This window comes from Dromaius novaehollandiae, chromosome Z (genome assembly GCF_036370855.1).
Source record: "Dromaius novaehollandiae isolate bDroNov1 chromosome Z, bDroNov1.hap1, whole genome shotgun sequence".
NCBI classification, from domain to species: domain Eukaryota; kingdom Metazoa; phylum Chordata; class Aves; order Casuariiformes; family Dromaiidae; genus Dromaius; species Dromaius novaehollandiae.
The window spans coordinates 84,569,166-84,586,886 of record NC_088132.1 but is presented as its reverse complement, the minus strand read 5'-3'; the positions used below and the strand labels follow the sequence as shown (position 1 = coordinate 84,586,886).

Here is a 17,721-nt window from a genome sequence, read left to right as displayed (position 1 = left end):
TAAAGCACGTGTAATAGGAGGGGGAGGGAGGGAGAAGGAAAAAAGAAAAGACAAATCAATGTCGATTCCACTCCTCAAATTTCTTCATGGTGTTTGTTAATATATGTTATCAATTCTGAAGGGGAATTAACATTGTTGTGAAATTAAAAACACTATAAAATTAAAAATCCCCCCCACATAACCCTCTCTGTGGGGAAGGGTGTAAGACAAGTATAGTAATTCAATACATGATATTCCTTATGAGATTTGTTTATAAAAACTATAAAGAAAACATGGGACTCTGACAATTTAAATTTAATAGATTCACCATCATCCTCCACAACTGTCTATATTCATGACATAAAACACAGAATTTTAGCTTTCCCAACAGAAAAAAGGAATAAGGAATATTTTGCTTCTATACCATGCACCTGTGTCTACTCACTCTTTATAGCCCCACTCCAGCTAAAAAGAAAAAAAAAAAAATGTAGCCCTTCACTTTCATCTAGATACAGCCTGCAAATTCCTGGAAGCCGAAGCCAGGAAGGTGTTTCCGACAGGATTTCTCTGAGGCCCATAATCTCCGTACAGAAGAGTGGTGAAAGAAATCCCTAATGGGTGGAGAGTGGTGAGAGAAATCCCAGCAGATCTTTCAACATACATTTTTCATAAAGTGATTATTCCTCCAGCAACTTTTAACTTCCTCAGCTCTGCACATATATAATTGTTTTCCCTTATAAACTGGGCAGCTATTACCATTGCTAAGGGACTCAATATATTCAAAAGCAAAACAGGAGACTAGTCTCCTATCTAGAGCTTTTAATCACTAATTTTCTATAAAACATACTATTAAAATTGGGAACAAGCCTGTAAAGAAATAAAACAGAAATATTGCATAATGGGCTGAAAATAAGAAGTGTTTCATTACTGGCAGAATGTATTTCTTCTTCTCTCGAATTTTTATTCTCACTTTCTTTTTCCTAAACCTTCCTCCCTTATGCAGTACAAAAAAATTATTCAATTCAGAAAAGAACTAGTATGCACACCTGAACTTATATAATTTTACTATGTCTGTTTTTAACTAATATTGTGATATTTATGAGTTAAATACATATTGACAAATATTTAAAAAGCAAGTGTTAAAATTTAAACAATAGTTGAGACAGAAAATAAATATGCTACTTCCTGAAAGGCACTGCCTATCTCAAATGGCATTAACATGTTTAGAGAAAATATTTTAACTTGTCTTTTCAGAAGCCAACTTCTGAAAGCCCACTTAAAACTACACTGTAAATTCACATAAAATAAAATGTGTTACAGTTATAGAAGGAATCCAACTACTTTTAAATATGAAAAAATCTGGATTCAGAGTCCTTCCTGGTAAGTACAATTTATTAATTCTACATTAAAAACAAACAAACATTAAAAAACAAACAAACAAACCTGAAAAACCCAACCCCAAACCCAGAAAAAAGCAGGAACTGGCCTCGTGCTTTCAAAATGTAATTCTAGATAACACCACCGGCATTAGAAACGACATAATTACATTGAACAAGGATGAAATTTTTGGTCCAAGAAAACATACTTCTGGGACTGACTCAAAGCATCAAAATCAGTTTAGGTCTTGCTACTAAAATTATAAAATGCTTTGGATAAGATCCACAATAATTTTACAATGAAGACTTTCCATATTATTTGTTTTCATAAACAATGGAATATGTTCCAGATACTGCATTAAAAACAAAACCACAACTTACTTTGTCAGATGCTTCTGAAGCTAAAAGGTTAGTGGCAAGAGTCTGTAGTTTCTGATGTGCCATATTTTTCAGAGCAGCCAGACTACGTCTTGTCATGGCCTGCTTCAGGTTGACAGCTGGATGACTGAGGGAGTCCACAGCAGCTGGAACTGCCTCATCACAAGCGTTCAAGATTTCAACTGCTGTTATTCCCATCACACACCTGTCCAGCGCACCTTCACATATTTTGAAAAGCATTAGCTTAGCAGAAACAATTCAGAAAGTCCAAAATATCACAACTACCATGTGTGAAAACACCTTACATCACAGGATGCTATGCCTAAAACTTTTGGTTGTGTAAACAGCTATTTTTAGAATTTATATTCCTAAGGGTATGTTTTTTTCCCTAAATTTCCATGATGTTGAAGGATGTAAAGAAAAAGCAGCAAATAAACAAAACCAAAATCAAATAAAAAAAAAAACAAAAAACAAAAACACAACACGATTCTCTACTGATCACATAGTGATGACTGCAGTTGCTTGACATTTTTAGTAAAAGGGTATTTTCAAATCATTTTGAATTCCTTCTCCCACCCAACTACCTGTGTGGCTTAACCTGTCCATGATGATTATCAGGCTTCGTTTTGCTTCCTAGAACTTCAACAACAAATATTCTCATCTAGTTTTCATGATAAGCTGAAAACAATATTCAGACATTATTACATGTTTGGATTTTTTTTTTTCTTAACTCAGTTAATGAGTTAGAAGGTAGTTACTTACGGTATATATTTGGATACATTATTTCTTGCCTTCTCCCTTTCAAATACCACAAACAGTTTTCTACAACATAGCTATTATTTTATGCCTTGTTACCCACTCTGTTAAGGTTTGTTCTTGGTTTCCTGAAGTCTTTTACACTATCCGAGAACTAAAATTTTAACCATTAACTTAAAAAAATAAAAATAAAAAATAAAAAACCCTTATGATTATTCTTCACTCTGCAAGCGATTAAACTTCCAGATTGAAGATGCTGCACCTCTACACAAAGCTTGAAGTAAATTGCACAAACGCTAATAAATTTAGAGGACTGTAAAGATAAATAGGAAATCATGTAGGGGAAAAACAGCCTCAGCAAGGTATATTTCTCTAAAACTAAATGAGTTCTTCCAAATACTGAAATACGTATCTAACAAATGCTTACACAGTCTACGAATTTAGAGAACATCTGGAGAGCTAAATTTTTAAATATAAACACGTGAAAAAGTTAAACTCGTCTCCCTGATATGCAACTTACACAGAACTATTGGCAAATATATTGATTTTTTTAAAAAGAAAAAATACATATCTTTGCATTAAACCTTACCAGTATCCATTTGCCAGACATACACAGATCCATCCGAGCATCCCACCACCAGGTAGTCATCTGAAGGCCTCCATTTTATTACTTGGATGGGGAAAAGGTGACGGGATGCCAGCATGATACATTTTTTCTCCCGCAAACTCAGAAGACCTACTGAGTGATCACTGGCAACAGAGCAAATACAGTGCTGGACTCTTGCCTTAAGAAAAAACACACAAGAATTATTTTGATCATAATACAATTAGTTGACATTTAATAAAAACTAAAATACTCTTCAGACTGTTCAGTGATAAACAATCCACTTTATAAGCAAAACACAAGCGCATCAGTCTACAGCAAAATTCCTAGTGACTTCATCAGAACCAGAATTTCACCCACAGAAATTCTCTTGAATCCAGCCACTTGCATAGGTATGAGAACATCCTGCCCTCTCAACGTTACCAAATGATATGGCTACCTTGGATAGAAAAATTCAACGTGCTGAACCAACAACACTATTTCATATTCATTAAGGCAGTTCCATACTGATACATTTCTTTGACCTTATAAAGTAACTATTAAGGACATCTTTCAATTTTTCCACAAAAAGGAAAAAAAAAGTTTTCTCTCCCCACGCTTTTCAAATATTTAAAATCTCAAAGAAAAATGACTGTGAAAGGTTCAAAACAGTCATAAAAGTTATAAAACAAATTATTTGAAAAACAGATTCAGTCAGTTGATAAAGCAGTTCACCTTCAAATAAAATACAGAATACGTGCACTCAACTCTGTCACTTATATTTAAATTTTTATGCGACAGACAGAAATGCTTTAGCTAGCATGCTGATGCATGTTTCTTAGTAAAACAATGAAAAAAAGAGAGGCCAAGCATTTTAATTTATAATACAGAATATATGTTACTCTGCACACACACTTAAGCACTGCTAGAGGTAAAGTTACTCAAAAGAACTACTCATACAGCTCACAGTTTTTAAAAATATAGTTTTAAATTTTATATATTTATTTTTTCCAGCTTTTCCTAGACTTCATTTGATTGTAGGCTAATAGTTAGATAAGCTTTTATAAAAAAGCCTACATCTACCCTTAGCTTAGTTCAACATGCTAATTCTCAAGTATTTTTAAAGTCGAGATCCAGGGAGGAATAGAGCATATCAGCAGAGCTAAGCAGTGCAGAGATAAAGCAAATGAGCTCAAGGAACAGAAGTAGTAAGAAAATGAAAATAATTAAGCAGAAAAGTGTTGTTCAAAAAGAACAATGGAAGACAAAAGGAAATAAAGGGCAAGGAAAATCTGTTAAGCGAAAGACAGAAACCAGGATTTTCTTTCAAACAAGTTGATGGCAATTTGTTCATAAAACTCTTCCCATTCACCCAAATTATGAAAAATAAAATTGCATTTATAAACTATGTCAGTTGCTTGGGAATGTGATAGGCAAACAAATGCAGGGCAAAGACTTTGCTTCCATGTTGTAAAAACCTTCTCCCACTGTTAATGCTTCATATCACGTAATGCCAACCATTTCCCTATGTTTTAATATTCAGTTTTCCCACTATTTTTAATCCTTTACCTGGCTAGATCATGACACAAACAAAAATGAAATTAACAGAGCAATTAAACTCTTTTTAAATATCTGCAAGCATTATACTTCAGCTCAATTCTAAGTCTTCAGTGTTTTATATTACATTCACATTCTCAAGAAGGATTCAAACTTACACTACAGTTTTCTGGTGGAACTAGAAGCTGTGTAATTTCTCCACCATGTACACAGAAGATATGTTTCATCTCTCCAGAAAATATATCCCATATGATGACTGAGAAATCCACACCACCTGAGATCAAATACCTTTGATCATAACGAGAAGAAACCTGATGAGGATACAGTAAACATGTAATTTTGTTTCGATGACCTCGGAGAGTCCGGTGAGGTGGCCAACCTAAGAAATTTGGGGGGTAGGAAAGGGAGAAGGGAGGAAGGGGGTTTGAAGGGAAAAAAAAAAAGAAAGAAGAAAAATCACTAGAACAGTTTTTAATACAGAATAATAAGCAGCAGTCTGCTCTCGATTAAAAAGATAGAGACATATTGCAATTTGTCTTAAGTTCTTTAAGCATTTGCCTTGCCTTGTTTTGAAAGGTTCACAAGTATTTAAGACTTCATGGACTGAATGATTCTTCTTTTGTCTTGTCACAAGATCTCACCTGAAAGTAATTCAGCTTTCTTAAAACAACCCCCCCCCCCCCCCAATTAAAAGACCACAAAGATTGGTGTGGGGGCAGGGGGGGAATACTCCTCCCACTCAAACCTAAATTTATTCAGGGTCATAACCAAGAGGACAACTATCAGGAAGACTGCAAAAATCTTACTTTGCATTGGCCACAACAGTAGCATGCAAGTCTACAGTGTTACCCAGGTGGTGCTTGTGCTGAACAGGTTAATGGTATTAAATTTAAATTTAGAAAAAAAATAGTCTTTGTGAACACAGAGCTGACTGGTAAGTCTTCTATTCACTGAGATCACTTAAGCCATAGCTATTGTAGCTTTTTAACTAATGAAAAACGAGCATAGAAAAACTGTCTGATTAAATGGCAAATTTGATAGTCAGTATGTTAAGCATCAGAATCAAATTTGTTACAGAAAGTCTGCATGACATAGTTGAACTTTTTTTCTCTTTCTCTGATTACGCTTTCTAGCAAGCCCAGCAGTCAAACACAGGATACACACAAGCACTTCTGTATTTTTATGAGGTTAAGAGTCACCAGCAGTGAACTGCAGAGTAATATTACTGACTTTCAGGCAATTGAGCTTTACATAAAAATTCACTGCTGTTTAAAATTATATAAAGGAAATCAATTATCTACGGAAAATATTATAACTGATAATCTCATATATCCATATACTAGAAAAATATTTAAACATCATTTTTATTTACCAGCATATATAAAAACTCAAGACAAAAAACATTTGTTCTGAAACATCAAGATCATAAAAATATTAGGATAAAATTATCTGGAACCAGAATGTACAGCAGCAGGCCAATGTATAATGCACTTTAACTACATGACACACAAGGACAAGTTCTCTTTTAAATGAGTTATTTGTCCAAGGAGATCTTCACAGGCACACTACTACCCCAGCTGCATGTGCTGCTCAGAACAATTCTGCATAGAAAACACAAGATGTTTCCCACTGTAACTTTGCTATTACATCTCAAAAAAAAATCCAGGAGAAATACCTGAGCCTTTCTAGTGAAGGGACATCCCAAAAAACTGAAGCAAGCTGGCCACACTTGATTTATCACTTCAGTTTCTCATTACATAAAAGAACATCAGGCTTATTAAGAATATGGTTACATGATTTCTCCACTTTCTCCTCTTCCCCCACTTTTTAAAGCATATTTGTAAAACAGCTTAATGCTCACTTCTTGAAACTATTTCTCATTTCAGCGTACCTAGTAAGAGATCAGCACATTCTGTAACCCAACTGTGCTTTTCTAAAGCTTATTTACGTACCTCTCCTAAGCATATGCTCTCCTTGCAGAAGCTGAACTATAGCAGTTTGTGTTGCTGGCACAATAACAATGCTTCCATCTTCACGACCGCAAACCAGACGCCCATGCGCTGGGATATACACGCTGGCTGTCACTTTAAGTGGTTCATTGATGTTTGGTATTAAGCTTAATTGGTCTATAATTCCAGCAGGGTGAGGACTAAGTTTATTAAAAGCTTCCTGTAGGGATATTGAAGTTGTTGCTTGCAGCCCTGTTTAAGGAAAAAAAAAAAAAAAAAAAAAAAAGATTTTCTGAAAAGATCTCAAAGCCTGCCACGTTACAACACTTTAAACCAAGTAACATACACATCCTGGAAATTAATTGACCAAGTAGATGAGTGCTGCTACAGCAACACGTGGAAACAATGAATATTTGTGAGAGCTGGTATTTGGAAAGTAAAAGAGGTAAAACTTATCTCCTGAGAAGTATTCAGAGTAAAGTGAGATTTTGATCATATATTTAAAACTTAAATTACTATAGCTCTTACAATAAGCTAACAATTAAAAAAAAAAAAAACAACAACAAAAAAAACCCACATACACACCACACAACTATTCAAGCAACATAGATTTCATTTGAAGCTTCAGTCATTCAGATCAAAAAGTCTGAATTGGAGGAAAAAATGGTTGGTAACCTGAAACTAAAGGTTGCGGAGGGACTGCCCGAGTGTTGGAAACAAAGTGGAATCTAGTGCAAAAACAGCCCAACAAACTTCCTTCATTTCAGTTTATTCATGTATTTCCAAGAGATTTCTAACTTACTCCTCAATACAATTGGCCTTTCTTGATTTGTATATTGACACAGAAGTGGGTTAAGCAAATGCAATATAGAAAGTACACTTACATGACCAATCAACTATGAAAACACATCATTCAAGGCTTGGGGAAACGACTGATGCATTTGTAAGAAAATAAAGTGTTTTAGCCAGCTACGAAACATATTAACAAGAATTTACATAGAGATGCCTGACTTCTGCTTGGGCATTGCTTCTGAGATGCCAAGTTCTTGGCAGCAAAATCGTAAATTAAGTATACCTTCTGCACTATCCTGTTGTTCAAGTGTATCAGGCACACTCCAAATACACAGTCTCCCTGAAGAGTCTCCTTGTATTAAGAGTTTATTGAAAAACTCTCGACGTCCATAGAAGAATCGAGTAACTGGGGGACATATTAATAACTGTTAAAAAAAAATAATAATTAGAACAACTTCAGGCACATGTAAATCACGTACTGACCTCAAAATTCACTTTCCACATAATCCACTGTCTCTTTTAAGACCAGAACAGGAACTAGCCACTCTTGGCTTTAGCCTTTCCATAGGAGAAAGGATAAGTACAGCAATACGAACCAGAGAAAACTGATTAGTTAAAAACATGTCACAGATTTAGGAGAGAGGAAAATTTTATATTTTATATGCACACAAACACTTAAAATTATTGACATTTTAAAAATAACGAGTTTGAGATATACTACTCAGTGAAGAAGTCCAAAAACAGAAACAAAAAAATATATGAATTGATGGACAACACAAAGTTAAAAAAAATTAAATGTATAAAAATACCAATGTCCAATACTGTTATTACAAGGCTAAGTCAGACTTACTAATAGTACTGTACATTACTAGATGTAATTACACAACAGTCTGAAGCCGTATCAATTTATCGCACATACAGTTTACTGTATAACATAAGAATGGATAATAATTCAAAGAGGATTTGGGCCTGAAAAATGGGATCTTACTTCCTTTGCAAAAATTTAGGCATTTAAAACCTAAGTTGTGATACTAAAAGCATTTGTTCAGTGACTGCCTAATCATTAGGCACATCACAGCTTGACTTCTAATCCTCCAGGCACTGATGCACGATAAGCTCTTAGTACAAAAGAACTGAAGACTCACTGGACCAGAGACTAATCACTACACTTATGAGAAAACAAAAACAAACAAACCATAAAAACACAGAAGTTGTCTTGTACCAGTTATTCTCCTAAACGTCTACTTTCACTAGAACAAGAAACTCTAAACATCTACTTTGAAAGAGAAGAACAGGTCACTTGGAATGCTAAGTGAGTTTCAATTCTTTAAAAAAAAGAAATGCAGTGCACAAGAAAGTACAGATGATAAAATCTGGAGGAAATATATTTTACCTGTTTATCTGCTCTGTCCAATACACTGTACAGTAAAGGTGGAATTAAATTTTCCACTGCTTTTCCCACATCACTGCGAAATGAATCACTAGCTGGTAGACAACTAGGTTTACAAACAAAAAAAAGGGAATAAAATTCCTTACATTATTAGAAAGAGATTGTTATATCGCTAGATAAAGAATACTTCAGATTTTTTTTAGTTTCAAAAGCAAAAACAACCCTCCCAAGCCTCTAATCATTACATTTTCAATTGTTAATACAGTGTATAGCAGATCATTACAATAATTTTAATGTACAGGCCATTCTCAGTCAATAAATAAGTGCTCCAAATGCTTTCAGCTCAGTCCCCACACACATTCATAACTGAAGAAAAGGAAAGAAAGAAGGCTGGCTTTAGTGTCTGCTCCAGAGTTCAACATATTTGTCTTGGAATCAGATAGATTCAGGAGCAAAATACACCAAACCCTCCAACAGATCACCAGACAGACCTCTCGTCCTTGTGCTGTGAGAGGATATGGGGTGGGAAAGAAATGTTCTCCTCTGATTTATCACAGGACATTCAGGGATCTCTAGGATAACACTAATATTTCCCCCCAGAACAAAGAAATAGGTGCACAGCAAGTAGTAAAAGATGTCAAAAGCGAACCAAAAAAATTCCTTTATTTTACTTCTGTCTTTCTAAATCTGCTTACTCCCTGCAATATCTAATTTTAATTTAACTTTCTATTTTTACATTTATGTCCAAAAACATAACTGTTCATCCTACACAGCCTTCCCTTAAAAGGCTTAGAGAGTACTCAGTTATCATACCATCATCATTTACATTCTGCTTCATATAGCCAAACCCTATTTCTTCCTCATGGAAGAAAGTTTTAGGATATATTTAAAGCATACATTTGATTTCAATTTGTTTATGTCACCTATTCAACAGCAAAATGCAACCCTTCCCATCACACATTCTCCAACAGCTATCATTATGAAGTGAAAGAGTTACAGTAGTATCAGAACATAGTGAGACAATCTTTGATTTTAAATTACTGAGCATTACTTCAAAATGATGCATTTTGGGGACATACACTTTAAAATATGCTCATGGAATACTAGTTTCTATAACTTTCATATAATCTTGTAACTAAATACAAGCCAAAGATATTAAATATTTATTCAAAGCCTCTCTTGTTCTTTTCCCCTCAACAAATAAAGAAATAGACCGTGTTTCCATTTTGAGTACCTGGCTGGTAATTTGTATATAAAACTTTGCCCATCTTCTGTCCATACAATCACTTTATCAGCTGACACAAAGTCACCACCAGTCCAGGTCTGTTCATTCTCACTAGGGACTGAACACAAGAGGGAATAATCTCCAGCATCGAAAACCTGCAAAGAAACAGAAAAGTCTATCATTAACCAACTACACATTAAAATGCCCAGACAGAAGCTAATTTCAGTATTTCAGCACAGACATATTAAATTGTCTTAGAACAATATTTACTTAAGATACAGAAAATTTATTAGAAAAAAAACTAACGTCTACCTAATAACTACAGGACTATCCAAAATGTTATAAATATGGCAGGATATTACATTATTACATGTATTACATTATACTGCATATTTTGTCTAGGTAATAGGCCTTGTTTTATTGAAATAAAGCAACATATTCCCTACGCTGCAAGACAATATACTTTCAGGGGATTACACTCAATGAACTAGAGAGTTTGAATTTATAAAGAGGATAAGCCTCTTGGTCTGAATGCCTTACTGGCATTTATCTACAGTGAAAAAACAGCTTTTATTCAACCGGCTTTCCTTACCCTCCAGTATTTGGAGCACACTACCAACAATGACCGCTGGGTAAACGCACAGAAAGAAATGCTTTGACAGTTTTGACAATAAATAGGTTTAGACTCCTCTTCAAATACTGGTGTAGTATCCTAAGAAAAAGAAAGTTACATTAAATTAATTGTATTCTATTAAGAAAATGAATTGGAAATTAAAGAGTCATATTAGCTTCTGTCATAAAAACAGTACCTTCAAAGAAAGCCATTTCCCAATGGCTTACATTTGGCTCAAATCAAAAACATTTCTATAAATCCTAATTGAAGTAAATATTTGTTTTATTTTGATACCCTCATGGGTATGTCGTCTGTTGAACATCAGTCTTCCTGCGATACTCAAGTCTGCAGACTATCACACGTGCAAGGGTAGCACATACGCAGAAAAGCGGAACCAAAGAAGTGATATGTAAGAAATTTCCTTGGAGAGAGAGACACACACACAAAAACACATCAACTGGAATAAACAGGAGGTCATTATTTTTATTTGTATATAGCAATAATCAGGTGCAAATAGCATCCGGCATGTCAGCAGAGTCGGAGACCTGAACTGCTGAATCTGCAAGCCCCTGTTTCCTGCCCCAACTCCTGTCCACTACCTGACGTCTCTGTTCTCTGCAGCAGTCTGACCCTTGGCTAGAGGCTAAGATTCAGCCACTGCTGACCACTTTCTTCTGAGGTTCAACGCAGCGCTATCAAATAGCATGACACCTTACCCACTAGGCACTACACCCTTCACTGAGTTAGGGGTGTTAGGGTGGTCTGTTGGGTTGATGCTGTACCTGGACTAATCTGGGCCAATGAGGAAAATCCCTTTGGAATCCCACTAGCCCACCGCAGAGCACAACCTTCGCTTTTGGTTATGCCGAGGGTGGTTACTGCTAACCTGTCCAGATCCGAAAAACACATGAACTAGCTCCCAAGTTAATCCTCACTTGCAGACTCTGTCCATCTTCACTCTGACTTGGGATACCCTGAAGGACAGTGGTGACTTGTCTGCTCCAAATCTTCTCCTCTAACACCTGATGAGAACATTAATAAGAACTGCCAGCAACAACATGAATACAAAGCCTTGCACTAGGAAGAAGAAAAAAATAAAAGGTACACATATCAAATTGGTTGGTTATGCCATGTACACCACATCATACATATTTAATTTGGGGCACTGAAACTACCTGATTACTTAAGAAGCTATGTCCTGGGGTGGAGGGGGGAGCAATTTTCAAATATATCAAAGACTGCCATAGATACAGCAATCCAGTTACTTGGGAAAGTACAGCATCAGGCAGATAAGAACCCAGACCACCACGCATCGTCTGAAAAGCCTGGCAATTCTCTCCCGTTTTCTTGTGTCTGTATTGTTCCAGTTATACACGGTTATGAAAACCCGAGCCGAAACGACCAACAGGCTACAGACTAAATGCTTTGCTGCGCTCTAAACAGGAGATGTACATAGCAGCCTGTGTGCAATCCCATCCACTTTGTGAAAATGAAGAGCCTTGTGAAACCGGCTAAAAACCCAACCTTATCAAGGCAGGGTAGAGGAAGTCAGCTTAGCCAAGCAATTAGGGCAGAAGCAGGGACTCTCGTGTCCTAGGTTCAGCTCCTAGCTCTGTTGCAGAGATCTGCAACAAAATACTATTTTCCTGGAATATTTTTTTCTCATCTTAAAAATGGCAAGTAAACATTCTGTCCTACACACATTTATACATAGAAACAGTTAAGTGTTCAGAAAGTATGATAAAGACAAATTTTTAAAACTGACAGTCTTTACACACACAACCCCCCTGCCACACACACACACACACACACACACTTATGGAAATCAGATAACAAGAAAACACCCAGGTGAATTTTTTCTTTTGCTCAAGCTCAATTTAGGAAGATGACAGAGAACATGTCAAAAGGGACTCCGCTGTGTTTCATAACATGACAGATGGCCAACCTCTACGGAAAACCCAAAGGCTCGTAGCAGTTCTTGTTCTAGCATTCCTCATAAGAAGATCTACAAGACCATGTGGTATCCTGTTTTGTCACTTAAGTCTAACAAATTCCCCAGCTGGACAGATTAGTGGTGCCTATTTAGCATCGTCTCTTTCAGGGAATTACCCTGCTTTCAGATAGTCAGTAGAAACTAAGTAGATTCAGCTCTGATTTCTTTCTTTCAGGGTTCCCAATATCCCAGACAGACTATGATAAAGCTCCTGTTCAGTTATGTCTTTGTGCGTCTCATTTTCGGAAGAGCCAATACTCTCTATTGCTAACACCTTGATTTTTAATGTAATTTTTAAATGTGATGTTAGTTAGAATACTACTAGTTGCATGACAAGGGTTTCCAGAAAATGCTCTGAAATGATGTGAAATCAAGTATAACTTCAACTATGTTGAAACTAAGAAACAAAAAAATTTGAATAACGACTTTGAGGTACCCTGATGGGATGAAAAGCAAAGCATTCCATTATATTGGTCTTTCAAGCTAATTCAAACTACATTGCTTTTGTGCTGTAAACATTTCTGAAATCAGAAAACTGAATTTGTTCTTCCATATATAATAAAATTATATTTTCTTAGCTGCTAAACATCTGTAAAGGTATCCAAGTAATAGCCATCTCTTATAAGAAGTTTCTGTGAATAGTTAGTTTGCAAGAAATCTATGAGAAGTGTGGCAAATCTCCCATAGGACCTTTTATTGATTAGTACACAGGAAGGCAAAAATTGCCAAACAGGAGTTATCATTAATAATAAAAATTCCTAAAAATTGTATTCTTTGCTCTGCAAGCCCTTCGAACGCCTCTACTTCTCACTTCTTCTTTATCTTTCTCAAAGAAAATTATATAATTTTTAAAAGAAATTCCTATTATCTATAATAATATAAAACTATAATAAAAAATAAAAACTAAGTTCTCCATTCCATTTTTTATGTTCTTAAAGATAACTGTACTTAAAGTCACATTGTGACTTTTATAATTTCATCGCCATATTAAAGACACACTTCCTGTGCAATACACAGTAAGTTTCAACTTTGTACCCTATTTCTTCTATACAAAGTAAACAACTATTTATCAATATCATCTGCTTTGGCTAAAGAGTACTTAGACTGCAAGCTCTCTAATGTATTCATTTTGTTTGTGTCACATGAAGCTATACATACAGCATCCACCTCAGTCTGGAACGCTAAGTATTACCGCAACAATCTTGTTACTAAATTCTCTTTGGAAGTCAACAATCCCGTGACATGCACAGGATGACTTAGGGAAAGAATAGGATTTTAAAGAGGGAAAAATTAAAAGCCAACAGACAAAAAAAATTTGTATCTAATTAACATAAATAATTAAATGGTACAAATAAAGACTTCTAGAAATTAGAGATTCTTAACTTTAAATCACAGGTTCTTGACTTTGAAGCCAGTTCTGTGAGAGTGAGACGTAAGACAAGAGAAAAAGCATCTTCATTGAGAATTCTGTTAGTAACTTGAAGAGTTGGTTAAGCAAGATTAAGGAAGATCATTTTCGGAGGGTAAAAGAAAAAAAGACCATAATATTACTGGGCATATGGAAAAAACAGGAAAAAGGACTAAGATTCTCTCACCATCACAACAAAAATTTATGTGAGTTAACAGTTGATATTGGCATGCCCAGCAAATACCATCGGTTCAGAAGCCTTTGCTCACCTGCATGCGACTAACTTCAGAGGTTATTATCCAGACTTTCAGAATGCCAGTCACCGAAACAGCTACAACAGTATCCTCTAGAGAAAAATAAAAACAAGAATTAGATCGATAAATAGAACTTTTCCCTTTTATTGCACATTTGTGCATATCCGAGTACAAAAATACATAAGAATAACTCAATATTAAATTTTATCAAAACATTCTTGAAGTATTTGCTTCGAAACCCCAACGTTTATTTGCTTCGAAACCCCAACGTTTATTTGCTTCGAAACCCCAACGTTTATTTGCTTCGAAACCCCAACGTTTATTTGCTTCGAAACCCCAACGTTTATTTGCTTCGAAACCCCAACGTTTATTTGCTTCGAAACCCCAACGTTTATTTGCTTCGAAACCCCAACGTTTATTTGCTTCGAAACCCCAACGTTTATTTGCTTCGAAACCCCAACGTTTATTTGTGAGTTGGTGTTTTGCAAGTAAGTACGTGTGCGCACACACATACTCACACTCACTGGTTTTATGTTTAGAGGCTCGTTCCCACCAGGAGAGGGGACAAGTTCTCTTAACTAATACTTGAGGCTCCAAATGAAAGGGGCAGAGATGTGGAAAAGCAGTCCCAGTTGTCTTGGGTTGGAGGTTCCCAGAAGGTAATGAATCTAATACAGTGTTTTTGAAAGCAGCACATTTTTGCTAGTCAAACTTCCTAGAGATTCCCATTTATACCTGAGAAGTCCGGTGCTAAGACAGAAAGTCCATCAAATCAAGGGGCAGCTTCTTGATTACAAAATATGAAAACAATTACAAAACAAGAAATAAAATGAAAGGCAGCATCTGAAAAGACTTAACACCAGAGTTCATTTGCTGTTAGTCGGGTAACTCAGATGGTTTTTGAGGTCTGCAGTGGAGTTTTCCCACCCCAGGGCTTGGGAACACTCTCAGTTTACAAACTGTTCTTGACCTCAAGCCAAGATAAAAATCTCTCCTTGCTTCAGGATGCTTTTCCCAGCATTTCTTCCCCATAGGAACCCACCACCCTTAGGAAGCAAGTTTGCTGACCTGCATTCAGTAGCAGACTTAGTTAAGTAAACCGAAACAGTAATCACTGAGACTTTTACTGCCCTCACTCTCCCCGAAATTACAGCCTGCAGGACAGCAACACTTGAATGACTCATCTCTGCTCCTCAACTGCCAGAATTTAAAGCCCAGCAAAGTAATACAAAGCAGCCGAGGGCAAAACAGGTATGTGTGGATGGGTATCACTTCAAATCATGTCAACCAACCCACTGCCAAACACGGAGTCTACCCACATGCCTCTCCACTAAACTGACTGTCATCACAGTCACAGAAAGTTCCTCTCTCTGCAGTCTTAGATTTCTTTCCTCTTCCCCAGCAATGGTTACAACATTGCAATATTTCTTCCAGCCTCTCCGGGCATATAATCCTATTGTGTACTTTAATCAGCAAACTCCTTACACATTTCCTACAACAGCTTCCAAAATATTACGACAGTGCTTTTCGTAAAGCCACTAATCACTAATGCCACTAAATGATCTTGATGTGTACTACACATCACATTAATAAAGATGACAGCCTCGGCATTTAGAGTGCTTGCAGCCTTTCTTTTACTCTTGTGTCAGCTTAGAGGCTCTTGCTAGCACAGTGTTCTCCCAAACTCCTCGGTTCCCAAAGAGAAAACAAGGTATCACCTTGTTCTCCAGGTTTCAACACATGCACACCTTGAAGGAGATAACAAAACTATTCACTAAGTGAACATGGAACCTGCTGTGCACATGAACACAGGTGTGTGCACATGAACACAGGTGTGTGCACATGAACACAGGTGTGTGCACATGAACACAGGTGTGTGCACATGAACACACTGAATTAGGCTAGAATTGAGGTTCTGCTCATGAAAAAGCATTTAAATATAACCGGAGCAACAACTCTCCTCTGGCAGAATAGCAGCAGAGAAAATATTAAAAATGTTAAAGATTATCAGGTCTTCCCTCTGAAGAAATATTAAAGCAGCCTCAGAATGGGGCTGGCTGAGAGCCCTGGAGATCCCCTGGTCCAGCCCCTGCTGCAGCAGGGTCACCAGAGCAGCCTGCCCAGGACCACGTCCAGGCAGGTTTGACTATCGCCAAGGATGGAGATGCCACAACCTCTCTGGGCACCTGCTCCAGCATTCAACCACCTCTCAGTAAAAAAGTGTTTCTTGCATTTAATTTGATTTTCCCGTGTTTCAGTTTGTGCTCATTCCCTCTCATCCTGCCACCACGTGCCACTGAGAAGTGTCTGGCCCTGTCCTCTTCACATCCTCCCATCAGGTAGTTATAAACATCGATAAGATCTCCTCCAAGCCTTGTTTTCCAGGCTGAACAATCGTAGCTCTCTTGGCCTCTCCTTGTATGGGAGACGCTCCAGTCCCCTTTTCAGGGGCTAGAGATAAATATGCATGCACTGCTTTTTAAAAAGGTTAGTACTTGATGGGTATTGGACAAGATCATCTTCATTACTCAAAGGAAAGAAGTAACATGCTAGTTCCCCCCCAGGTTGTTGAAAATAGTATTTCTCTTACAGGGAGGCAAAGCCATAATAAAAGCAACAAAAATAATTACCTTGTGTTCTATTGGATCGAATGATACTCATGGAGCTGATCCAGTCAGGAGATATCTTTGATAATAAAGAATAAAGAACTTCAAGACTGGTAGCATCCACAACAAGAATTTCTGGATAATGTCCATGGCATAACAGTCTCCCTTCACGCTGAGTCCCAACAGTGAACTGGTAGAACTAAATGGATATTAACGAAATACAGAGGTTATACTCCATGTGGGGCATCAACTTCTTCATTTTCAATCAAAATCACAATTTCATAAATATATTCTAATGGCTATCTGTTTAGAAAATGCCACTGAGAACCAGTGGAAATTCTGTGTATGCAAGTAACATCACGGAAGCTTTTTGCAGAGGCCCTCCTTTCTCTTATTATCTTCTCAAGGCAATCCTCTGCCTCCATGCCCAGCTCCTGTAGCTGACAGAAGGCTGTCTCAACCTTCCCTGGTAAGACCATCCTCCCCCTCTCACCTCCCCCATCTTAACATCTCCTCCTTTTCCTCTATTCTCTCCAGCCTTTCTGATTAATTAATTATGGTATATTTTTTTCAAAAGCTGAAGTAAAGCACATTTCCAGGTCGAGGGCATTTGATGATGCACAATACAGCATAAGCTTTATTGGCATATTGCAGTATCTTATAAAATATCATTGTTAAGCTTCCAGAAAACCCCAGCCTTGTTTTAATAACAGAGCTACAGTTTCCATGCTATACAATGCATATCAGGACTTCTCAAGAATAGACAAAGCACTAACCTGTATGCCAGTATGTGCACAGGCTAATTTAGTAAACTCTATGCATCTGCCATCATTCACATCCCACAGACACATCTCCCTAAAAT

At 36.7% G+C, this 17,721-nt stretch overlaps 1 protein-coding gene across 2 annotated transcripts in view; it reads right to left on the bottom strand.

Moving 5' to 3' along the window:
• LOC135325062 (WD repeat-containing protein 7) overlaps positions 1–17,721 on the bottom strand; it is a 164,231-nt gene that overhangs the window by 131,064 nt on the left and 15,446 nt on the right. For both annotated transcript variants that reach the window (XM_064502497.1, XM_064502498.1), the window contains exons 4-14: positions 17,636–17,714; positions 16,884–17,058; positions 14,269–14,345; positions 10,578–10,697; positions 9,995–10,140; positions 8,764–8,866; positions 7,654–7,795; positions 6,582–6,830; positions 4,788–5,008; positions 3,079–3,274; positions 1,737–1,951 (exon numbers count right to left, since the gene is read on the bottom strand). In XM_064502497.1, coding sequence (XP_064358567.1) covers positions 1,737–1,951; positions 3,079–3,274; positions 4,788–5,008; positions 6,582–6,830; positions 7,654–7,795; positions 8,764–8,866; positions 9,995–10,140; positions 10,578–10,697; positions 14,269–14,345; positions 16,884–17,058; positions 17,636–17,714 — 1,723 coding nt within the window. The remainder of the gene's footprint in view (positions 1–1,736; positions 1,952–3,078; positions 3,275–4,787; positions 5,009–6,581; positions 6,831–7,653; positions 7,796–8,763; positions 8,867–9,994; positions 10,141–10,577; positions 10,698–14,268; positions 14,346–16,883; positions 17,059–17,635; positions 17,715–17,721) is intronic.